The sequence below is a fragment of the Balaenoptera physalus genome, assembly GCF_965194825.1.
Source record: "Balaenoptera physalus genome assembly, chromosome: 20".
Taxonomy (NCBI): Eukaryota; Metazoa; Chordata; class Mammalia; order Artiodactyla; family Balaenopteridae; genus Balaenoptera; species Balaenoptera physalus.
Window position 1 is genome coordinate 43,791,567 of NC_138901.1, and position 19,434 is coordinate 43,811,000.

Sequence of the window (19,434 nt, forward strand, 5' to 3'; positions counted from 1 at the left end):
GAATTTTGACAGCCTCCTCTGGTGGTTCTGATATGCAGTCATGCTTGGAAACTACTATTCTAAACGGAGTAGGAACTCCATAAATATGGTTGGAAGTAACATTTTAATTTCATGAAGTAGAATTCATTTCCTAATTCTTTAGAGTTCGAATCTGCTGTAACTGCATCCTGAGTGTGACAGAACAATGCACTAATGTACAAAAGTCCACAAAACAAGCATCCTTTATTGCAGTATTACAAAACACTTTCCATTTTGGCAATATTTTACAATGCACTTAGCTTCAAGGGTTGGGAAGAAGAAGGTTGGAAACTAAAGGGGGATATTTCAATGGACATTTCTAAAAGAAAAACTGTCCCAGCCCTCCCACCCAAATAAAAATCCAAATGTCACTTAATTTCACTACGCAAGAAGAGGCCACGAGGAAAGCAGCAGGCAAAACTCTGGCAATTTCATTATGGATCATGTCAGAGACAAAGGAACATTCAAAACACTCATCAATATGGTCGGTTGCGCTGATCATTTCTGTAGTCGTTTCTAGGAATGAAAAATAAAGAGCCAGACTAAATTCTAATTTTCTACCAAGGGGAAGCATCAGACACTTCTTCAGGGTGCTGGTGACTGTCATCAGCTTGACAATTTCTATAAGAATGACACCATGCCTAATATATTTCTCTGCTCCTGGAAGGTGCTTATTAAATGTCTAATTTATCAGCTTTAAGACACACAAAGTTCCTAGAAGCCCTGTTATCACTAACTCTCTTAAAAATTTTTCCATCCAGAATAAGGACTCTAAACCACTGTGGTATTTCAGGTCAGACACTCTGTCATTCCAGCACTCTAAAAAGAAGAGTAGTATAGTGGAATAAGCAAGCAAACACTTTCATGTAAGAATTCTGGATCTGCCACTTACTATGCGATCTTGGAAAAGTTACTCAACATTTCTAACTCTGTAAAATGGGAAGTACATCTACCTCTGGGGTTGACAGAAGGACTAGAACTAAAGTATACAAAGACACTTTCACAGGATTTGCCACACAGTAAGAAGTGTTTAATAGATGATAATTACTAATAGCTAACAATTATACAGTGATTACCATGGCCCCATGGCATGGCATGATTACCATGGCAACCGTTGTAACATAATCTAATACAACTCCACGAAGGAGATATCATTAGCCCCATTTTACAGATGAGAATACTGATGCTCCAAAGGGTTAAGTAACTTGCTTATCAAGCAGCTAATAAGTGGTGGAGCCAGGATTTGAAAGAAGACAGTCTGTCTCCAAACTCTGTGCTCTTAACTGCATGCTTTACTAATTCTTGCTACCCTATATTGTCTCTGGCACAGTAACTGAAGTTATTTTACATCACTGGTTATTCAACTTTTTCTGCCTCTACAGCTTTCACGTGCACAGCACACTCCCATCAGTATCACCAGTGATTTTCATCTGGAAAAGGTATAACAGAATCTCCAGGGAAACAACTGCAAGGTAGCAAAAGGTATAACAGAATCTCCAGGGAAACAACTGCAAGGTAGCACATGTGATTTGAAAAAGCACACTCCTATAAAAGGTGTGCTCTCCCCTCACTTAGATTAAGAATCCCTGAATTACATACAGTTTCAAATCATCTCTCAATCTCAATTATCTTTAGCTATGAGAAAGAATACACACACATTTACCTATATTCATCCAAATATAAAGATCATGAATAAGAAGTTCCAAAATAAAATAAATTATAGGAATTGCTAAGCAGGAAACTAAACGGATCTTCTCCAACCTAACTGAAAGAGTTGACAATGGGAAATTCAAGTTCTAAAAACTGGACAAGAAGAAAATGTGATGAAAAGGGCTGAGACTCTAAAATCTAAGAGCAGTGAGGTAAAAAGGTTAGCATGTACATTCCAATACTCACCTTCCTCCCATTTTGCCTCCATAGCCACCTCGGTCTCCTCCATAGCCGCCACCGCTCCTGTCTCCTCCGTAGCCTCCACTTCGGTCCCCACCGTAGCCACCACCACCACGGTCTCCTCCGTAGCCCCCCCCACTTCGCTCTCCACCATAGCCGCCGCCTCGGTCTCCACCATAGCCGCCTCGGTCTCCTCCATAGCCGCCTCCTCGGTCTCCTCCATAGCCACCACCACGGTCCCCACCATAACCACCTCCTCGGTCCCCCCCATAGCCACCCCCACTTCTGTCCCCTCCGTAGCCACCGCTGCCACTTCTGTCTCCACCATAGCCCCCCCCACTTCGGTCTCCACCATAGCCGCCTCGGTCTCCACCTCTGCCCCCACGACCTCTGTAGCCCCTCTCTCCACTGTAGCCTCTTCCCCGGAAATCTGCAAGGTAGAAATGCAAACTAGTAAGGCCAGCAGAATAATGGAAAGTCTCCTTAATGCCAGTCAGAAGATTAATGGCATGCAGATGCTGTTAAAGGCTGACTCACCTCCTCCTGCGGGACGAGAGTCCTCTGGTCTGGGCTCATTGCACTGATTACAAGAATTCCTTCGAGCAAAGTTCATATTTCCACATGACCTGAGAAAGGAGGAAAATAAAATGCTCAATAGTTTCCAATGGATTCAGAACCCCTCTTGTACCTTCCAACCCCAATCCCAACTCTTACATCCACCAAAATAAATGGGATACTTACGGATTAGGGCAAACCCAGTCCCCACTTTTGGGGTCTCCACCTCTCCCCTGAAAGCCTCCACGGCCTCTATATCCTCCACGGCCTGGGGGAAGTAAGGAGTGGGGAGGAATCAATAGCAGACATAAACAAAGCAGAGGAAAAGCATCAGACGAAAGAACTAAGAGCAAGTGTTCATCAATAACTGGGCAGCCCCCCAAAAATTAACCCCTTATGGCAGGACTCCATGATTCTTTGATTTGGGGCTTTACTTATTTAGTCAATGCAGGAGATGTGGAAGAAGACCCCAAGGCACACATTAAAGTGCAAATAATGCACTAAAAAACTTCGAAATCCACTTTCTATAATGCCCTCCCTAGTTTGAGAATCTCAGTGATAAAGGTTAAGTGAGAAGACATACTCCAAATTTAAGGAATTAGACACAACGGAAATGAACGAGTTGCAAGTAACTATCAACATATCAGGGAACTCCCAAACTGGTCAGATTAACTACCTAATTAGGTATCATTTAAACAACTGCCTCCTAATGTCCAGGTGAATAACAAACTGCTTTATATAGCTTTCCAAAGAGATTTCTGGAACCTTCTTCCACCACTTTCTTAGCTATTACGACACCTTATTTACCTAATCTCCTATTCTGTACCTCACTTTTAAGATAGAAGGAAAAAGACCGATAGGGAGAGAGAAGTAGTAGCAAGTTCACACAATAGGGACAGAACATGGACTCAAATCCAAACCCTCTGTGTAATACCCAGGCCTGTGAGCAACAAGTATTTTACCTCGTCGACCACCTCCACTTCCACCTCCTCTCATGAATTCAGGTCTTCTGGTGGCAAAGGACACTTTAATGATGTTGCCATGGAATTCTTTTCCTAAAAAAAAAGAAATGGTTTTGCAGAAATGCTATTCTACATCTCCACCTCTCAAAAATATAAAACTGTCTTAGAAATTTTTAGTTTCAGAGGAATAACTGACATGTCCTCACAGAAATTCAAACACACTAGTGTTCCAAAGAGTCAAGGTAACTGTCCTAGAACATGACACAATCTACTGAATAGAGAAGATCTGTCACAAGGAGACAGTCATTTCTTACTAAGCAAAAAAAACAAAAAACAAAAAAGAAACATCTAAAATTTTACATGAAAAAAGCCAAGTACAGAACAATGTATGTAGTACGCTACCATTTCTTTTTTTTAAAGGGAATGAGTGTGTATGTGCATGCATGTGCACACATATGCCTGTCTATACACTGCCTATTGTGCTTAACTCTCAGTAGGTGAAAAGGTGGAAAGGAAACTCATTTTTTATATACTCTTGGTACCGTTTGAAATGTTTTTTAACTTAGACCAGTAGTATCTTTAAAACTATGTGGGCTTCCCTGGTGGCGCAGTGGTTGAGAATCTGCCTGCCAATGCAGGGGACACGGGTTCGAGCCCTGGTCTGGGAAGATCCCACATGCTGCGGAGCAACTAAGCCCGTGAGCCACAACTACTGAGCCTGCGCGTCTGGAGCATGTACTCTGCAACGGGAGAGGCCGTGACACTGAGAGGCCCGCGCACCGCGATGAAGAGTGGCCCCCGCTTGCCGCAACTAGAGAAAGCCCTCGCACAGAAACGAAGACTCAACACAGTCATAAATAAATAAATAAAAGAACGTGAATTTCTTTAAAAAAAAAAAAAGCAAACTGGGCTATTCATTTCAGTAACAGTCAAGTGGTCTTAGTTTGCATTCAATTTCCAATCAGTTTCTCAATCTATTTCATCTGAAGTCTTCACATTACCCACTATAAAAAAAAAAAAAAAAACTAATGTGTGCATATGTGATTACTTATATACATGCATACATACACATATTCTGCTGTCCCAGGGCCTTAGAGACAGAAATTTTCACTTTATATTAAATAAGAGAACTGACATATAAGGAAAAGGTGCCCAAGGATTCATAAAATAGTTATAAATCCAGGAGTCTTAGCACTCTCACCGAAGTCCTAATTGTTGTGACTGGTAACCTTCCACAATGTCAGATGGTATGATAAGCACTTTTAAATAGGAAACAACCCATGGATCAGTATTTTAAAAGCTGTAAAAAGACCTGGTGAGAGTTGAACTACGGAGTTACTGTTAAGAGGCTCACTTGCCCTATGAGGAAAAGGCACAATAATTTTTTAACATATCATAAGCTATGATAATTTTATGATTCACAGAAACTATGACACAAGCAGAAAAGTGAGGGAGAATGGACCTAGCCTTCAAGAGCAAGGTGATGGGGCCTGATTAGTGCAAAAAAGTAAAGAAAATGGAGGTGAGGACAGAGTATCATAATCTCATCTGTGAAGAAGTAAAGAAATGCAATTATGTCTTGCAAGACACAGGTGCAATAATCTTGGAACTGGAAGGGACCACAAGTGCCTGTCAATCCAGCATAGTTTAGCACTTCAGAGACAGTGGTGCTAGACTGCCTGAGTTTGAGTCCTGACCCTGCCACTTATTCTGTGATCTTGGAAATTATTTATCTTCTCTGTGCCTGAGTTTCATCATCTGTAAAATGGTAATAAAAGGGTACATCTTACAGGGTTACTGTGAAGATCAAACTGAGTTAATGCACATAAAGTTCTTAGAACAATGCCCAGCTCATAAACCGCAATAAACATGCAGTAAGTGTTAGTTATTATTAAATTAGGGTACAACAAAAACAGTGAATTTATAATAACATGGGGAAATGACTATGTTAAGATGTTAAGTGAAAAAAAAGCATGAGACAAAACTACATTTGGAGTATAATGATAAACTATTTTAAAAAAACTGGAAGGAAGGGGCTTCCCTGGTGGTGCAGTGGTTAAGAATCCGCCTGCCAGTGCAGGGGACACGGGTTCAAGCCCTGGTCCAGGAAGATCCCGCATGCCATGGAGCAACTAAGCCCATGCGCCACAACTACTGAGCCTGTGCTCTAGAGCCCGCGAGCCACAGCTACTGAGCCCGCCTGCCACAACTACTGAAGCCAACGTGCCTAGAGCCCGTGCTCCGCAACAAGAGAAAGCCACCACAATGAGAAGCCTGCACACCGCAACGAAGAGTAGCTCCCGCTCGCTGCAACTAGAGAAAAAAAGCCCGTGCACAGCAACAAAGACCCAACACAGCCCAAAATAAATAAATAAATAAATAAATTTATTTATTTATTTATTTTTTAAAACTGTAAGGAAAAGTTAATACCAGTAGTTGTCTCTATGTAGAGAACTATGGATGCTTTACTCCTTTCTTCTACTCTCCCATATTTTCTTATTTTCAGGGGGAAAAAAAGTCTTACTGTTTCTTCTAAGTATGTATTAACATTATATTTGAAGGGAAATTAACCTAAATTTAAAAATAATATAGTCAACCAGGCCAACCCTCTACATCTCTATCAGGGTGGCCTTAAGCACAAAGCATGACATAAGGAAATATTTTAGACAGAGTTCATCTCATTTCTAAAGGTATGTAAAAAACTCTGGCCTGTATTTTCAATAGAATATCTAAAAAAGTAAACATGAAGATAATCACCGTCTATGAGAACATATTTTGACTTCAAGACTAGAAAACGTTTATCCAAACCGCACGTTGAAACAATATGAATGAGGGACTTCCCTGGTGGCGCAATGGATAAGACTCTGCACTCCCAATGCAGGGGGCCTGGGTTCGATCCCTGGTCAGGGAACTAGATCCCACATGCATGCCGCAACTAAGGAGCCCACGTGCCGCAACTAAGGAACCCTGGAGCTGCAACTAAGGAGCCCTAGCTAAGGAGCCTGCCTGCTTCAACTAAGGAGCCGGCGAGTTCAACTAAGGAGCCTGCCTGCCACAACCAAGAGCCAGCACAACCAAATAAATAAATTTTTAAAAAAAAGAAACTATACGAATGAGGTATACCATCAAACCAGTCAATGGCTGCCTTAGCTGAAGGAGGGTCATCAAATGATACTGTTGCCTCCCCTTTTGGCTTTCCTGTGTCCTTGTCTGTGTACAGATTTATCATTGGTTTTCCAGTCTTCTTATTTGTCTGAGGAACAAACAAGTGAGTGTTAGTATTTTAAGAAAAAGTGATCATGAACCACATAGATAATTAAAATTTTATTTTTTAAAGGAATTCACATATCCATGCTACAAATACTAGCAACTTAACATAAAAAATGAAGTTATCTGTAGGTTCTGAAAAGGAAAACTCTCTAAAATACATTAAGTGAAAACCAAACTATAAAAATGATACACAGTATATACTGGTTTATCTATGTATAATTTCTTTAAACCCACAAAAAAAGAAAACATAGATAATGCTTCATATAAATATATACCTTGTAAAACTAAAAAAAAAAAAGAAGACCAGGAAGAATGTTCACCAAGCAAATAAATAAATTACCATTAAGGTGCACACACTGGATTTTGCTGGGAAGGGAGTGGAAGACAAGAACTGTGTGAATTTTTTACATATTTCATGTGTAATTAATAATTTCTTAAGAAATTTTTACTCTCCAAGAAGGAGAAAAAAATAGTAATTCCACGGACACCAAAACAAGAGCAATTGCAAACTGATATCAGGCAAATGCTTCAATCTACTAACACTGATCTAAATGCTTTCTAGTTGGAGATGAAAATATATGCATGAAACAAACAGTGCACAAGACACTTAAGTACAATAAAGTTATGAAATAAAGCATTATTATATTGGGCAAATATATAGCAGACATTAAATACCAACATAAAAAGTTGTTAGTAATAACTTGGGTTTTCATATGTTGGCATTTCAGAATATTAAAATGTTTTCACAATTTCATTTGGTTCTCACAATTTTAGGAGCTAGGCAGAGACTATGTTTAGAGTCCTAAGATTGAAAGCCAAAGCTGTGGAAGGCTGTGGAAAGGTAAACACAAGCAAGGAATAAAATCTTCATGTATTTAGCAAATTTAGCAAAGGCCTACAGACATGGGTGAGCATGTGCATCAGGGAACTTTAAGAGACAAGACTTACTGGAGTATGGGCTTATTATGTAACCTATGTATCTTAACCAGAATATGTTAATAATTATGAGATTTTCAACATAAGCCAATTTTTTACTCACCTTGATAATTCCTATTTGTTTAAAGAACTCCCCGACTTGATCTGTAGACACACCCTCCCCAAGTCCTTGTACAAAGATTGTGTTGTTATCTGAATTATCAGATTCTGAATCTATGGGGGATAAAAAAAACCATGATTAATTTTACATATTCCTTAGGTTTACTACATCCTGTTTAGTAATCAAGAATAATAATTTATTATTCAATATTCAACTACTTCTGTGACCAAAAGGAAAAAGGACCAATATACGAAAGCTCTTAGATAAACATGCAAAGTGGTCATAACAGTTCTTTGGTAGGTCAATTCTCACAACTAAACTTCACGTAAAGTGGATCAAGTCCACACTATGTCAAATACATAGACCAATTAAGGGAGATCTTACAAATCTCACTCTTCAGATTCAGATACAGGACTCAAGATCAGGAAGAGATGAAGAAAGTTAGTATAAAGTAGCATTCCTGGGCTTCCCTGGTGGCGCAGTGGTTAAGAATCCGCCTGCCAATGCAGGGGACACAATTTTGATCCCTGGTCCCAGAAGATCCCACATGCCGCGGAGCAACTAAGCCCGTGTGCCACAGCTATTCAGCCCACGTGCCACAACTACTGAAGCCCACACGCCTAGAGCCTGCCTAGAGCTGCTCCCCAGCAGGAGAAACCACCACAATGAGAAGCCCGCACACCGCAACTAGAGAAAGCCTGCGCACAGCAACAAAGACCCAACACAGCCAAAAACAAATAAATATATTCATTTAAAAAAATAAATTAATTAAAAAAAATAATAAAGTAGCATTCCTTTCTTTGGAGAGTTTTAATTCTTTCTGACTAATCAATACTTTTAAAGCTTCTAGTAGAAAATTGCCCAAATCTGACACTTTGGACTTCCAAGCAAGCCAAGCAGAATTGCTGGTTTCCCATTCATTGCAATAAGCTTTATATACACCAGAGGGTGGGGCACCTTGACACACACCTTACCTTACACGCACACTTTTGGATTAGTGTAACAAAATAAGAAAGATGCACATAAATTCAGTCCATCAAGGGATAATTCAGAAATTGCCATCCATATAGAATACTTTAGCATCTTAATAAAAACAAAAGTTCTGATTTCAATATATATTAAAAATTTTGGGGGGCTTCCCTGGTGGCGCAGTGGTTAAGAATCAGCCTGTCAATGCAGGGGACACGGGTTCGAGCCCTGGTCCATGAAGATCCCACATGCCACAGAGCAACTAAGCCCGTGTGCCACAACTACTGAGCCTGCGCTCTAGAGCCCGCGAGCCACAACTACTGAGCCCACGTGCCACAACTACTGAAGCCCACGTACCTAGAGCCCGTGCTCCACAACAAGAGAAGCCACTGCAATGAGAAGCTCGCGCACCGCGACGAAGATCAGCCCCTGCTCGCCACAACTAGAGAAAGTCCGCGCACAGCAACAAAGACCCAATGCAACCAAAAATAATTAATTAATTAATTAATTTTTTTTAAAAATTTGGCTCAAATAGATTTTTAATCTCTACATAACTTTCAAAAGGCTCCAGGCAGCCTTGAATTTCATTTGAAAATATAAAGGCACATGAAATTAGTGACCTCTGGGGACTTCCCTGGTGGTGCATTGGTTAAGAATCTGCCTGCCAATGCAGGGAACACGGGTTCGATCCCTGGTCCGGGAAGATCCCACATGCCACGGAGCAACTAAGCCTATGCGCCACAACTACTGAGCCTGTGCTCCAGAGCCCGAGCCACAACTACTGAGCCCACGTGCCACAACTACTGAAGCCCGCGCACCTAGAGCCCGTGCTCTGCAACAAGAGAAGCCACTGCAATGAGAAGCCCACGCACGGCAACCAAGAGTAGCCCCCGCTCGCCACAGCTAGAGAAAGCCCACGCGCAGCAACCAAGACCCAACACAGCCAAAAAAAAAAAAAAAAGACACATGTAGAAAGAAAGATGTTTTGTAAAAAAAAAAAAAAAAGAAAAAGAAAAGAAAAGAAATTAGTGACCTCTGCCCAGAGTAAGACAATTCTCTCATATACGAATTCAGGTTTCTTAGGCCCACTGAGCAGACTATCAATCCACTGTAATATTTTCTTAAACACAGCTATTCTAATTCCCCAATGATACCAATTCTCTCATACTTGATTTGCAGTAATTAAATAAATAATGCTAATTAGCAGTACAAAATCAAGTATTTCTTCACAAAAGAAAAAGTAGAGAGCATGGGAAAGCAAACACAGCAATTTTTCCTGGCAAACTTTCCAATCAATCCCCCTGAATTTTTCTTGCTGGTACATCTTTAGAAGTGAAGCTCCCTGATTCTGGCAGCATTATCAAATCAAATCTTCCTTCTGTACTAACTCCTCCAAACACACACACTTTTCCCTTGAAAAAATGGAAAACTAACATTCTCTTAATGGCAGAGTCACAAACTACCATAAACCTTACCAGCATCTGGTCTGGGTCCATAATCCCTGTGACCTAAGGGAAAAGAAAAAGAAAAAGAAAAAGAAAGCTATTTAAGGCAACTCATAAGAAATCATTTAAAAACAGTAATAATAACCAAGGCATGAAAAGTCAATACTTCCAAAATCCTTGTAAGTAACCATCACAGATTTACAAAGTAAATATATAAATTAAGTTTTATTAGAAGTTTAAGAAATCAAGATGAATGTCAATATTCCCTTAAACTTGTCCCAGACAGCACCAGCCACTTTGGCATTACGCTAGTATCACTTTTTTTAAGCTCTGGTTGTGAAGGCTGATTGGAAAACCCTAATAATTTAAAAACACCACGTCAGCTACCTTTATTAAAAAACATATTGACAAAATCCAGTGAAGGTCTCATTCATTGGTCACCAGACTCTTTCATGCAAATTCACTGTGTAGAAACCCATCGGACTGTTTGAGATCAACTTTGTCTTTTTAATATTTTGAGATATATATATGCATATACATATTTTTTTTTAAGCACACAACACACACCAGCCTCAACAGAGTAAGAAAGGGCTTAGACTACGTCTGCGGGATATTGGTGGCTTTTAGGTTTATATAGCATTTCCACTGAAACATTTTGGGATACTCAGCACTTACCACCAAAATTTTTGAAGCCACCGCGGTCACCACCACTGCAGAGGAAAAATTGAAGAAATGATTTCTTCCTTAGGTCTCCAATGTGCTGAGCCCTGGGCTCAATCTATACTTAACTGTCACAAGTAGAGCGCCCAGGAAAACAGTAGCACCTCTAACTTTCCAGTAAATTTCATTTCATAGACTTCAAAATGTTGTTTTCACCTAAATGTTTTCCCAAGGATCTATCTCCACAAGGGTGCCTTTTCAAGCTTATTACAGAACATACCTAATATACTCTTATGTTAAAATTTTCCCAACCCCAAGCCAAAGGGATAATACTCAAATCCACTTAAACTGGAGGCACAACAGGAAGAATGATAAACATTCTTTCCAAGGGGAAAGAAGTCATTTAAAAACAGTAATAATAACCAAGGCATGAAACGTCAGTGGGACAAAGTGAGAGAGTGGCATGGACATACATACACTACCAAACGTAAAATAGATAGCTAGCGGGAAGCAGCCGCATAGCACAGGGAGATCAGCTCGGTGCTTTGTGACCACCTAGAGGGGTGGGATAGGGAGGGTGGGAGGGAGGGAGATGCAAGAGGGAAGAGATATGGGGATATATGTATATGTATAGCTGATTCACTTTGTTATAAAGCAGAAACTAACATACCATTGTAAAGCAATTATACTCCAATAAAGATGTTAAAAAAAAAAAAAACTTCCAAAATCCTTGTAAGTAACCATCACAGATTCACAAAGTAAATATATAAATTAAGTTTTATTAAAAGTTTAAGAATTCAAGATGAATGTCAATATTCCCTTAAAGAGGAATATTTTTGTTAAAGGGGATATTTTTGTTAAATATGAGAAAAAGACTAGAAGAAAAATATAAAGCAAGGTTAAAATTTTGATAACAGAATGGGAGAGGTAAAAACTTGAGCACTATGTTCTACTGTGATAGCAAACAGTGGGTTTTATGAGATGAAGAAAAAAGTGAGGTACAAATATACACAAAAGTGAGACTGAATGAAAGCAGTCTTAAAAATTCAAATCATTCAGATATCTGGTAAAATGAGCACTAAAAGAAAGCATAACTTTAAACTGCCCTCCTATTCCATGCCCACTGCGACATGCTAGCTTTCTTCACAGCAGAGCTACTGAAATTCATGCTGCCAAATGCTCTTGTACGCCCATCAGTAGACCATATCAGAGACAGAATGCTACGTACTCCACAAGAAAATGACTTTATTTGGCAATTTCCACTGCCAGGAAAGTCAATGGCCCTTGTGTGCATAGCTTTCTGTAAGAAATCTAAGATCTCTCTTATCAAGAAACTTTTTAAGTACTCATACACTGAAAGTTTGTTTCTCTTAACCGAATTATGTAATCCTCTAAGACTCATGTGCTGACATGGATACAAAAACACCCAAAGTTTTCAGATGGTGATATCTAATTTTCTACTACTACTAATCTTCTACTATAACCCAAGAAACTAATCCAATATACTAATGTCTCTTCACTGCTTAAAAGCCTCTGCTTTAGTAATAACCCTGCCCTCTAGATGGCTTTTCTTGAGCCATCCTGAGAAAAACCACTCTGACTAAATGAGAAAGAATTTTTTCTTTACAAGTCTATTCTACTACCTTGACGTAAAAAAAAATTCCCTTGCAACTAGCATAGGTATGGACACACGCATCTTAACTCGCCATTAATTTTCATTTGATGCCCAGGAAATCTAAAAAGGAGAATAACACTATTTCAAGGCTATGCAGACAAAGCGAAGCTCAGGTCTTTCATATATATAGTTTCCTATTGAGTGTCTAAGACCTATCTTTCAGAACATCACCCAAGTCCTCCCACCAACCCATACTTCTAAATGGCCTATATATCATAGCTTAACTCTTTAAGGAAAGGAAGCCAAACAGAGTTCTGAGATTAAATTGCTAAAAATCTTATTAGAAACAAGGTATCTCAGGTTTCTTCAAAGATGATCATTAGAACTCTAAAAATGATAAGAAAAGACCTAGTGAAAATATTAAATCGGGCTTCCCTGATGGCGCAGTGGTTAAGAATCCGTCTGCCAATGCAGGGGACAGGGGTTCGAGCCCTGGTCCAGGAAGATCCTCCATGCCGCAGAGCAGCTAAGCCTGTGTGCTACAACTACTGAGCCTGCGCTCTAGAGCCTGTGAGCCACAACTACTGAAGCCCGCACACCTAGAGCCCGTGCTCCGCAACAAGAGAAGCCACCGCAATGAGAAGCCCACACACCGCAACAAAGAGTAGCCCCCGCTCGCTGCAACTAGAGAAAGCCTGCGTGCAGCAACAAAGACCGATGCAACCAAAAATAAATAAAATTTTTTAAAAAATAATCATATTAAACCCACATTCCTATGTCAGGACGTTAAAGTACCCAGGATAAAGTATTTTTTTTTTAAATAGGAAATTTTCACAATTAAGTGCTGGAAGAGGCACCACTTAATTATTCTGCTGCCATCTTAACCAAGTACCAAATTGTTTATCTGGCCACAATGGAGGGAAAATATGCAATTTCATACATCAGGTAGTTCCTAAAATTTCTATTCTGGCCAGCAATATAACTTTGAACAATTTTTTAAAAAAGGACACACCCCTGGTAAAATATAAAGGATATAAAACAAATGACACTTGCATACGTTTATAATTTCCTATTCCTCCATATAACTGCATTTTAACTTAAGTCATCATTACTGAGCATCTCCTTTGAAAATTCAGCAGCTGAACACTTCAAACACAATGGCCGTAAATATGGAAACACCCATAAGTACATTCGAAAAAGTACTAGTCTTCAAAGTAAGAGTCTCAGGGTGTAGTCTTAACTATCACTAATCAATCTTGAAAATTTGGACAAGTCAGTAATTCTCCCTAGGCTTCAGTTTCCTCCTTCGCAAAATAATGGTCTACATCCTTACTACTTGAAAGGTGGTCTATGGAATAGCAGCAAAGGCAGAGCCTGGGAGCATCTCAGAAAAGCAAGCTCACCCCAGACCTACTGAATCAGAATCTGCATTTTAATAAGATCCCCAAGGAGTTCATATGTACATTACAGTTAGAGAAGCACTGGTCTACATGACCTATAATTCTATGTGAGGCTTTCTTTCAAGCTCCAATGTTTCAGTCTCTTTTCTCTTTCCTTATTAAGAAATTTCATATTAATTAATTACAGTTCCTTACTAGGAAATTTATTATATTAAACACAGTAAATAAACCTCAAATAGTACCACTATTAAATCAGTTAACAGAAGATGGGCCTGTGGTTAAGAATCTTTCTTTCAAATCTGCAGTCAAGTTACATGTCCCTTTTCCATAAATTAAGTTAAGGCCCCACTAGCAAATTAAGACACAAAGGCATGTGAACATTTGAGTCAAGATGTTGCCACAACAAATTTGTTTTCCTCCCAGAAAAAGAAGCAAACTTGTACACATAAAGAATTCCTGAAGTAAGGACATTTTAACGTAAAGAAGTAGAGGTATTTACTAGAGTAGAGACATAATATAAGAATACTCAAATTTTATGGCTGAGTGCCCCCTGCATAAGAAAATCAATTGTATATTCTTGACTCAACTACAGAAATCGTTGTCCCAAGTTCAAAACCACAATGAGCAGCCTATTCTAGGGTAGACGCTGAGAGCTCTTTCACTGTTACAGCATTACATATTTAGAGACGACAGTCAGATTTAATTTCAGGTGCTTGTCAAGAAAGAAAATATGGGACTTCCCTGGTGGCGCAGTGGTTCAGAGTCTGCCTGCCAATGCAGGGGACGCGGGTTCGAGCCCTGGTCTGGGAAGATCCCACATGCCGCGGAGCGGCTGGGCCCGTGAGCCACAATTGCTGAGCCTGCGCGTCTGGAGCCTGTGCTCCGCAACAAGAGAGGCCGCGATAGTGAGAGGCCCGCGCACCGCGATGAAGAGTGGCCCCCGCTTGCCGCAACTAGAGAAAGCCCTCGCACAGAAACGAAAACCCAACACAGCCATGAATAGATAAATAAATAATAAATAAATAAATAACTTTTAAAAAAAAAAGAAAGAAAATATACTTTGACAGAATCTCTATTCCCAAAATTTAATTTTTAAAAATCCAAATATATCTATATTCAAGGACTAAAACTGCCAAGAAGTAAAAGGACAATACAGGAATCTTTATTCCCAGAAAATTCAATACACAGAGAGAAAAAGGAACTTAGCTAAATATTGAAAAAGATTAGTTTTTTAAAAACTGTTCTGTGTTTGATTTTTCATACTAGTAATTTACCAACATTTCAGAAGGCCAAGAATCTACCATTCTAGAGCTGCACTGTCCAATACAACATTTACTAGCCATATGTGGCTGCTGACTTTTTGAAATATGGAGAGTCTAAATTGAGATGTACTCTAAATGCAAAATACAAAATGGATTTCAAAGTCTGAGTATGAAAAAAAAGAATGTGCAATATCTCAATGATTTTTATACTGATTACATAAAATATTTGTGATATGTTAGATTAAATAAAGTATATTATCAAAATTAACTTCAGCTGTTTATTTTTCTTAATGTGGCTACTAGAAAATTTTACTTTACACATATGGCTCACAGTTGACCCCCATTATATTTATATTGGGCAGCACTGGCTAGACTACCACCAGCACACATGCACGTTTTTAAGAAAGCTATTCAAAAACTCTTACACGAAGGCATTCAAAATTCAAGATAACTTTTTTGAGACTTGAGATATTAAAGCCTAAAACATCTACTTAACTTGATGACATGCTAATAATGGAAAATGGTTACCTATAAAGTTCTAGTAATTTTGCCATGCATTCGGCACAATGCTAAAGTTAAAAACACTGAGAACATGTATGGCCTTAAGCTTCTAGTCCAGTAGGAGGCCACTGATCTATTTTAGATGACAATTAGAAATTCAGTCTTTTTTGCTGCAACTGCTTTTTCAAAGAAAAACACTGTTTCCTACAGTCCCTATAGTCTTCACGTTTCTCTCCCAAAATTGGAAAGCTGACAGCTTCCTTTGGTCTGAATTCTTCCTGCAGTCAAGCAATCATACAACTTAAGTCTAAGATCATATCCTTTACCACACATCCCACCTTCACCTGCAAACTGTGCCCCTTCTTTAATTATAAACCCAACTAATGCCAGATTTTCTTCAAACAGCCCTGAAAGGATCATATTTTCAACCTTGCTATTTTTAAGTAAGATGATTACAAACACAAATGGGAGTGTTGATGAAGACTAACAAAAAATGTTTGGGTATTTTGGGTACTTAAATGTAAAACCAAGTGTAGGGGGAAAAAAAGCCCTGAAACTGGGCTTTTTTTTTTTTTTTAATTTGAAACACTTCACCCCTATAAATAAGCTAAAAATCACATCCTGAACAAGATATTGTGACGCATGAAAATTATATGAACTTCGTATTTCAGTATCCATAAATGAAGTTTTATTGGAACACAACCATGTTTATTCATTTATATATTGTCTATAGCTGCTCTGGTGCTACAGGAGCAGAGCTGAGCAGTTGCAAAAGAAACCTCATGGCCTGCAAAGCCTTAATTATTTACTATGTGGCCTTTCACATAAAAAGTTTGCCCATCCAATATAGAGAGTAAGTATAATCATTCACATAAATTTCTTAAAAAGGCCTTTCATGCACATTCCATTTATTGGCTAAGGGGGTGGGGTGGGGGGAGGGAGGGAGTATACAGACAGCAACTGGGTAAGACCTCTCCCCCAAAAACCCTACCCTGACTTGAACCAGATCACCATCATTTTGACCTAATATATACTGGGCTTCTACACAAGATTTTGTTTGAAGAGGTTCTAAAGTTAAATAAAAAGATTTGAAAATCAAAACCTTAGTTCATGATTCAGTACCTGGGCCAAAAATTATACTGAAATGTTGCCAAAGAGGTTTATCAAAGGGCTTAAAACTGGTACGCCCGGGTTGGTTAAGATACAGATCGTCCCTCCTTTAGCAGGAGGATCACTCAAGGTCCTTTCAACTCTTTGATTCTAAGATAAGTCATCTCTCAAAAACAAAAACATATTTTTAAAGACTTCCCTACCCTCCTCCTCCTGAAAAGTGGGGTTCTACCATTCTCAGTCAGACATTGTCATAGTTTAATAGATAATCTATAGATATAATTATAACTTCCTTACGAAGAAAATTAAACCTATGATATGCTGTAAAACGTATAGCATCCCAAGGCAGCCAATTATGTAAAACATATTAACCGGAAAATGACATATACCTGTTAGTTATCTTGTTTGGGATTCTGTTTGAGCGAAGGAGGCTATTAGGTAGAGAGTAAGCACCGTACCACTCTACGTTGTTCACTTACATCCACATGATAATGACGAGGCATACAATATACTTGTTTTACCTTAATATACTGACTTTGGCTATCAATCAAAAGACATTTAATGTTCAAGTCTTATAAAAATTTATCAAATATGTTTAGACTTTAGATTTGCCAGACCAAAGCACTATACACTAAACAGAGAGAAAGTCAATGAGATCAAATTCCTGGCTCACTTGAAAAATTAACAGTGCTGTATGTAACTGATTTTCTCAGGTCACCTCAGGGAACAGACAATCAGTCCCTAAGAAGCAAAAGAGTGACCTGGTATTGATACATTATCGTCAGTTAACAGGCTGACAATTTCAATTCCCAAGGAACACAAATTATCTTTTAAGCCTGTATATTGTACACACGAAATGTGCAACCTACAAACCTCATCTGAGGACAATAAATGTCAACTACTTCTTCATTCCTATTTTTAGAGCAAAAGCGCTAAACTTACACATATATTTGAAAGTAATTTTAAAGCCACCTTTCATAACATATGCCATAAATACCAAAACCTGATAACACTAACAATGGAGAAAAGGAAAGCTGAATTACAAAGTCATTCCTTTTCCACAGCTTAGTCTAGACAAAATACGCAATGGTATGTGACATTGCACTAATTATCTCAATAATTATTTACTTAAGAATGGGGACAAAATAGTTCAGTTACATAAAATCTTTCTCTCATTTGCCAACCCCAACTTTATAATCTGCTATTGCCTCCTAATATTTTCCCTTCCCAAGGGGATTCAAGATTAAAGAACAGCCTCTCCACCTTCCAATCTAGAATTAACTTACCTTGTACTTTCTACATATAAAACACTTGGATTTCCCAGAGTCATCTTTTAAAGGAGTTTAGAGTCAATAGCTCTGGCAGGAAAAACATAGTTAAGTGGTTTAACCACACCATAGTAGGGGACTTTTCTCCATTGGCATTTAATATATACCACATAAACTAATGGCTAACAAAGCCTATTTTGAGGTAATTTATGTGACATCTTAAGACTGAAAATAAATTTCGAATTTCTGTCCTCTTCTCTACAACATAATCTCTTTTTTAGGCCTCTTAACTAAATCAGATGATGGAATCAAACCAGCTAAGTAACAACAAAAAAAAAGAGAGAGAAGAAATGTAGATGTCTGTACCTAAAAACTTACCTTGATCCTGTCATAGGACCTCTTCCATCCTTGTCATATCCCCCACGCCCTCTACCTCCTCCCTGTGACCCGCCATATCCTCTATTATCTTCTCCATACCTACTCACATCACGACGGTCATCTACAAAAAAGAAAATTAATACATACATACATAAACAACTTGAAACTTCCGACAAAGGCTTTCCACAACATAATCTTAAATAGCTCTTTAGGTCACCTGCGACCTTCAGAAAATGGCACATGTGCACAAAACTCAAGTGCAAGTCATCATAACACCATCTGGAATTAAATGTATGAGAATTATATGTGTGTCAAATTCCATTCTACCAAAGTCAGACAGCAAAATGGTGATGTGGATATCACCATTTGATGTGATGGTAATATGGAGTAGTCTGAGTAAAGTACATTAGGTACAGAACTCTAATAAATTAAAAGAATACTCTAATCTTAGGGACTTCCCTGGTGTTGCAGTGGTTAAGGCTCGCGCTCCCAATGCAGGGGGCCCGGGTTCAATCCCTGGTCGGGGAACTAGATCCCACATGCATGTCGCAACCAGTTCACATGCCACAACTAGGGAGCTGGCAAGCCGCAACTGGGGAGCCCACCTGCCACAACTAAGGAGCCCACGAGCCGCAACTAAGACCTGGTACAACCAAATCAATCAATCAATCAATCAGTCAATCAATACTTTAAAAGAATACCCTAATCTTAAAAGTTATTATATTTTTCATGTCGAAAATATTTCAATGTAAATCAAACACAGACAAGGAATAACTAGATTTTCAAACTGAGATATTCAGTGAATATATTCACTGAAGAAGATATTCAGTGAATGAGCTTCCACTCTTACTCATTCACTTATTCATTCATTCAACTATTCAACAAATATTTATCGAGCAGGTACCAAAATGAGTAAGGCAGGACCTTTGCCCTTGAAGCATTCATTTTCATGGCTGGTCAGATTCCTAAATATCATGATATATATAAAGTGATATATATAAAAGAAAGAATGACCGGTCCTTCTTAGATGAGGTTAGAGAAGGCTAATATAGGATCATAATTTCCTCAAATCACATACAGCACCAGTACCAAGAT

General features: G+C 38.8%; 1 protein-coding gene across 2 annotated transcripts in view; it reads right to left on the reverse strand.

Moving 5' to 3' along the window:
• Positions 1–203: 203 nt before the first annotated feature.
• TAF15 (TATA-box binding protein associated factor 15) overlaps positions 204–19,434 on the reverse strand; it is a gene marked incomplete at its 3' end in the record, with an annotated part of 30,245 nt that continues 11,014 nt past the window's right edge. Inside the window, exons 7-16 of one of the 2 annotated variants that reach the window (XM_082440014.1) lie at positions 18,340–18,460; positions 10,821–10,855; positions 10,176–10,208; positions 7,735–7,844; positions 6,549–6,678; positions 3,426–3,518; positions 2,650–2,731; positions 2,446–2,534; positions 1,915–2,338; positions 204–534 (exon numbers count right to left, since the gene is read on the reverse strand). In XM_082440014.1, coding sequence (XP_082296140.1) covers positions 495–534; positions 1,915–2,338; positions 2,446–2,534; positions 2,650–2,731; positions 3,426–3,518; positions 6,549–6,678; positions 7,735–7,844; positions 10,176–10,208; positions 10,821–10,855; positions 18,340–18,460 — 1,157 coding nt within the window. Of the gene's footprint in view, positions 535–1,910; positions 2,339–2,445; positions 2,535–2,649; positions 2,732–3,425; positions 3,519–6,548; positions 6,679–7,734; positions 7,845–10,175; positions 10,209–10,820; positions 10,856–18,339; positions 18,461–19,434 lie in introns of those variants that run through there. The other variant, XM_082440015.1, reaches the window with a different exon arrangement.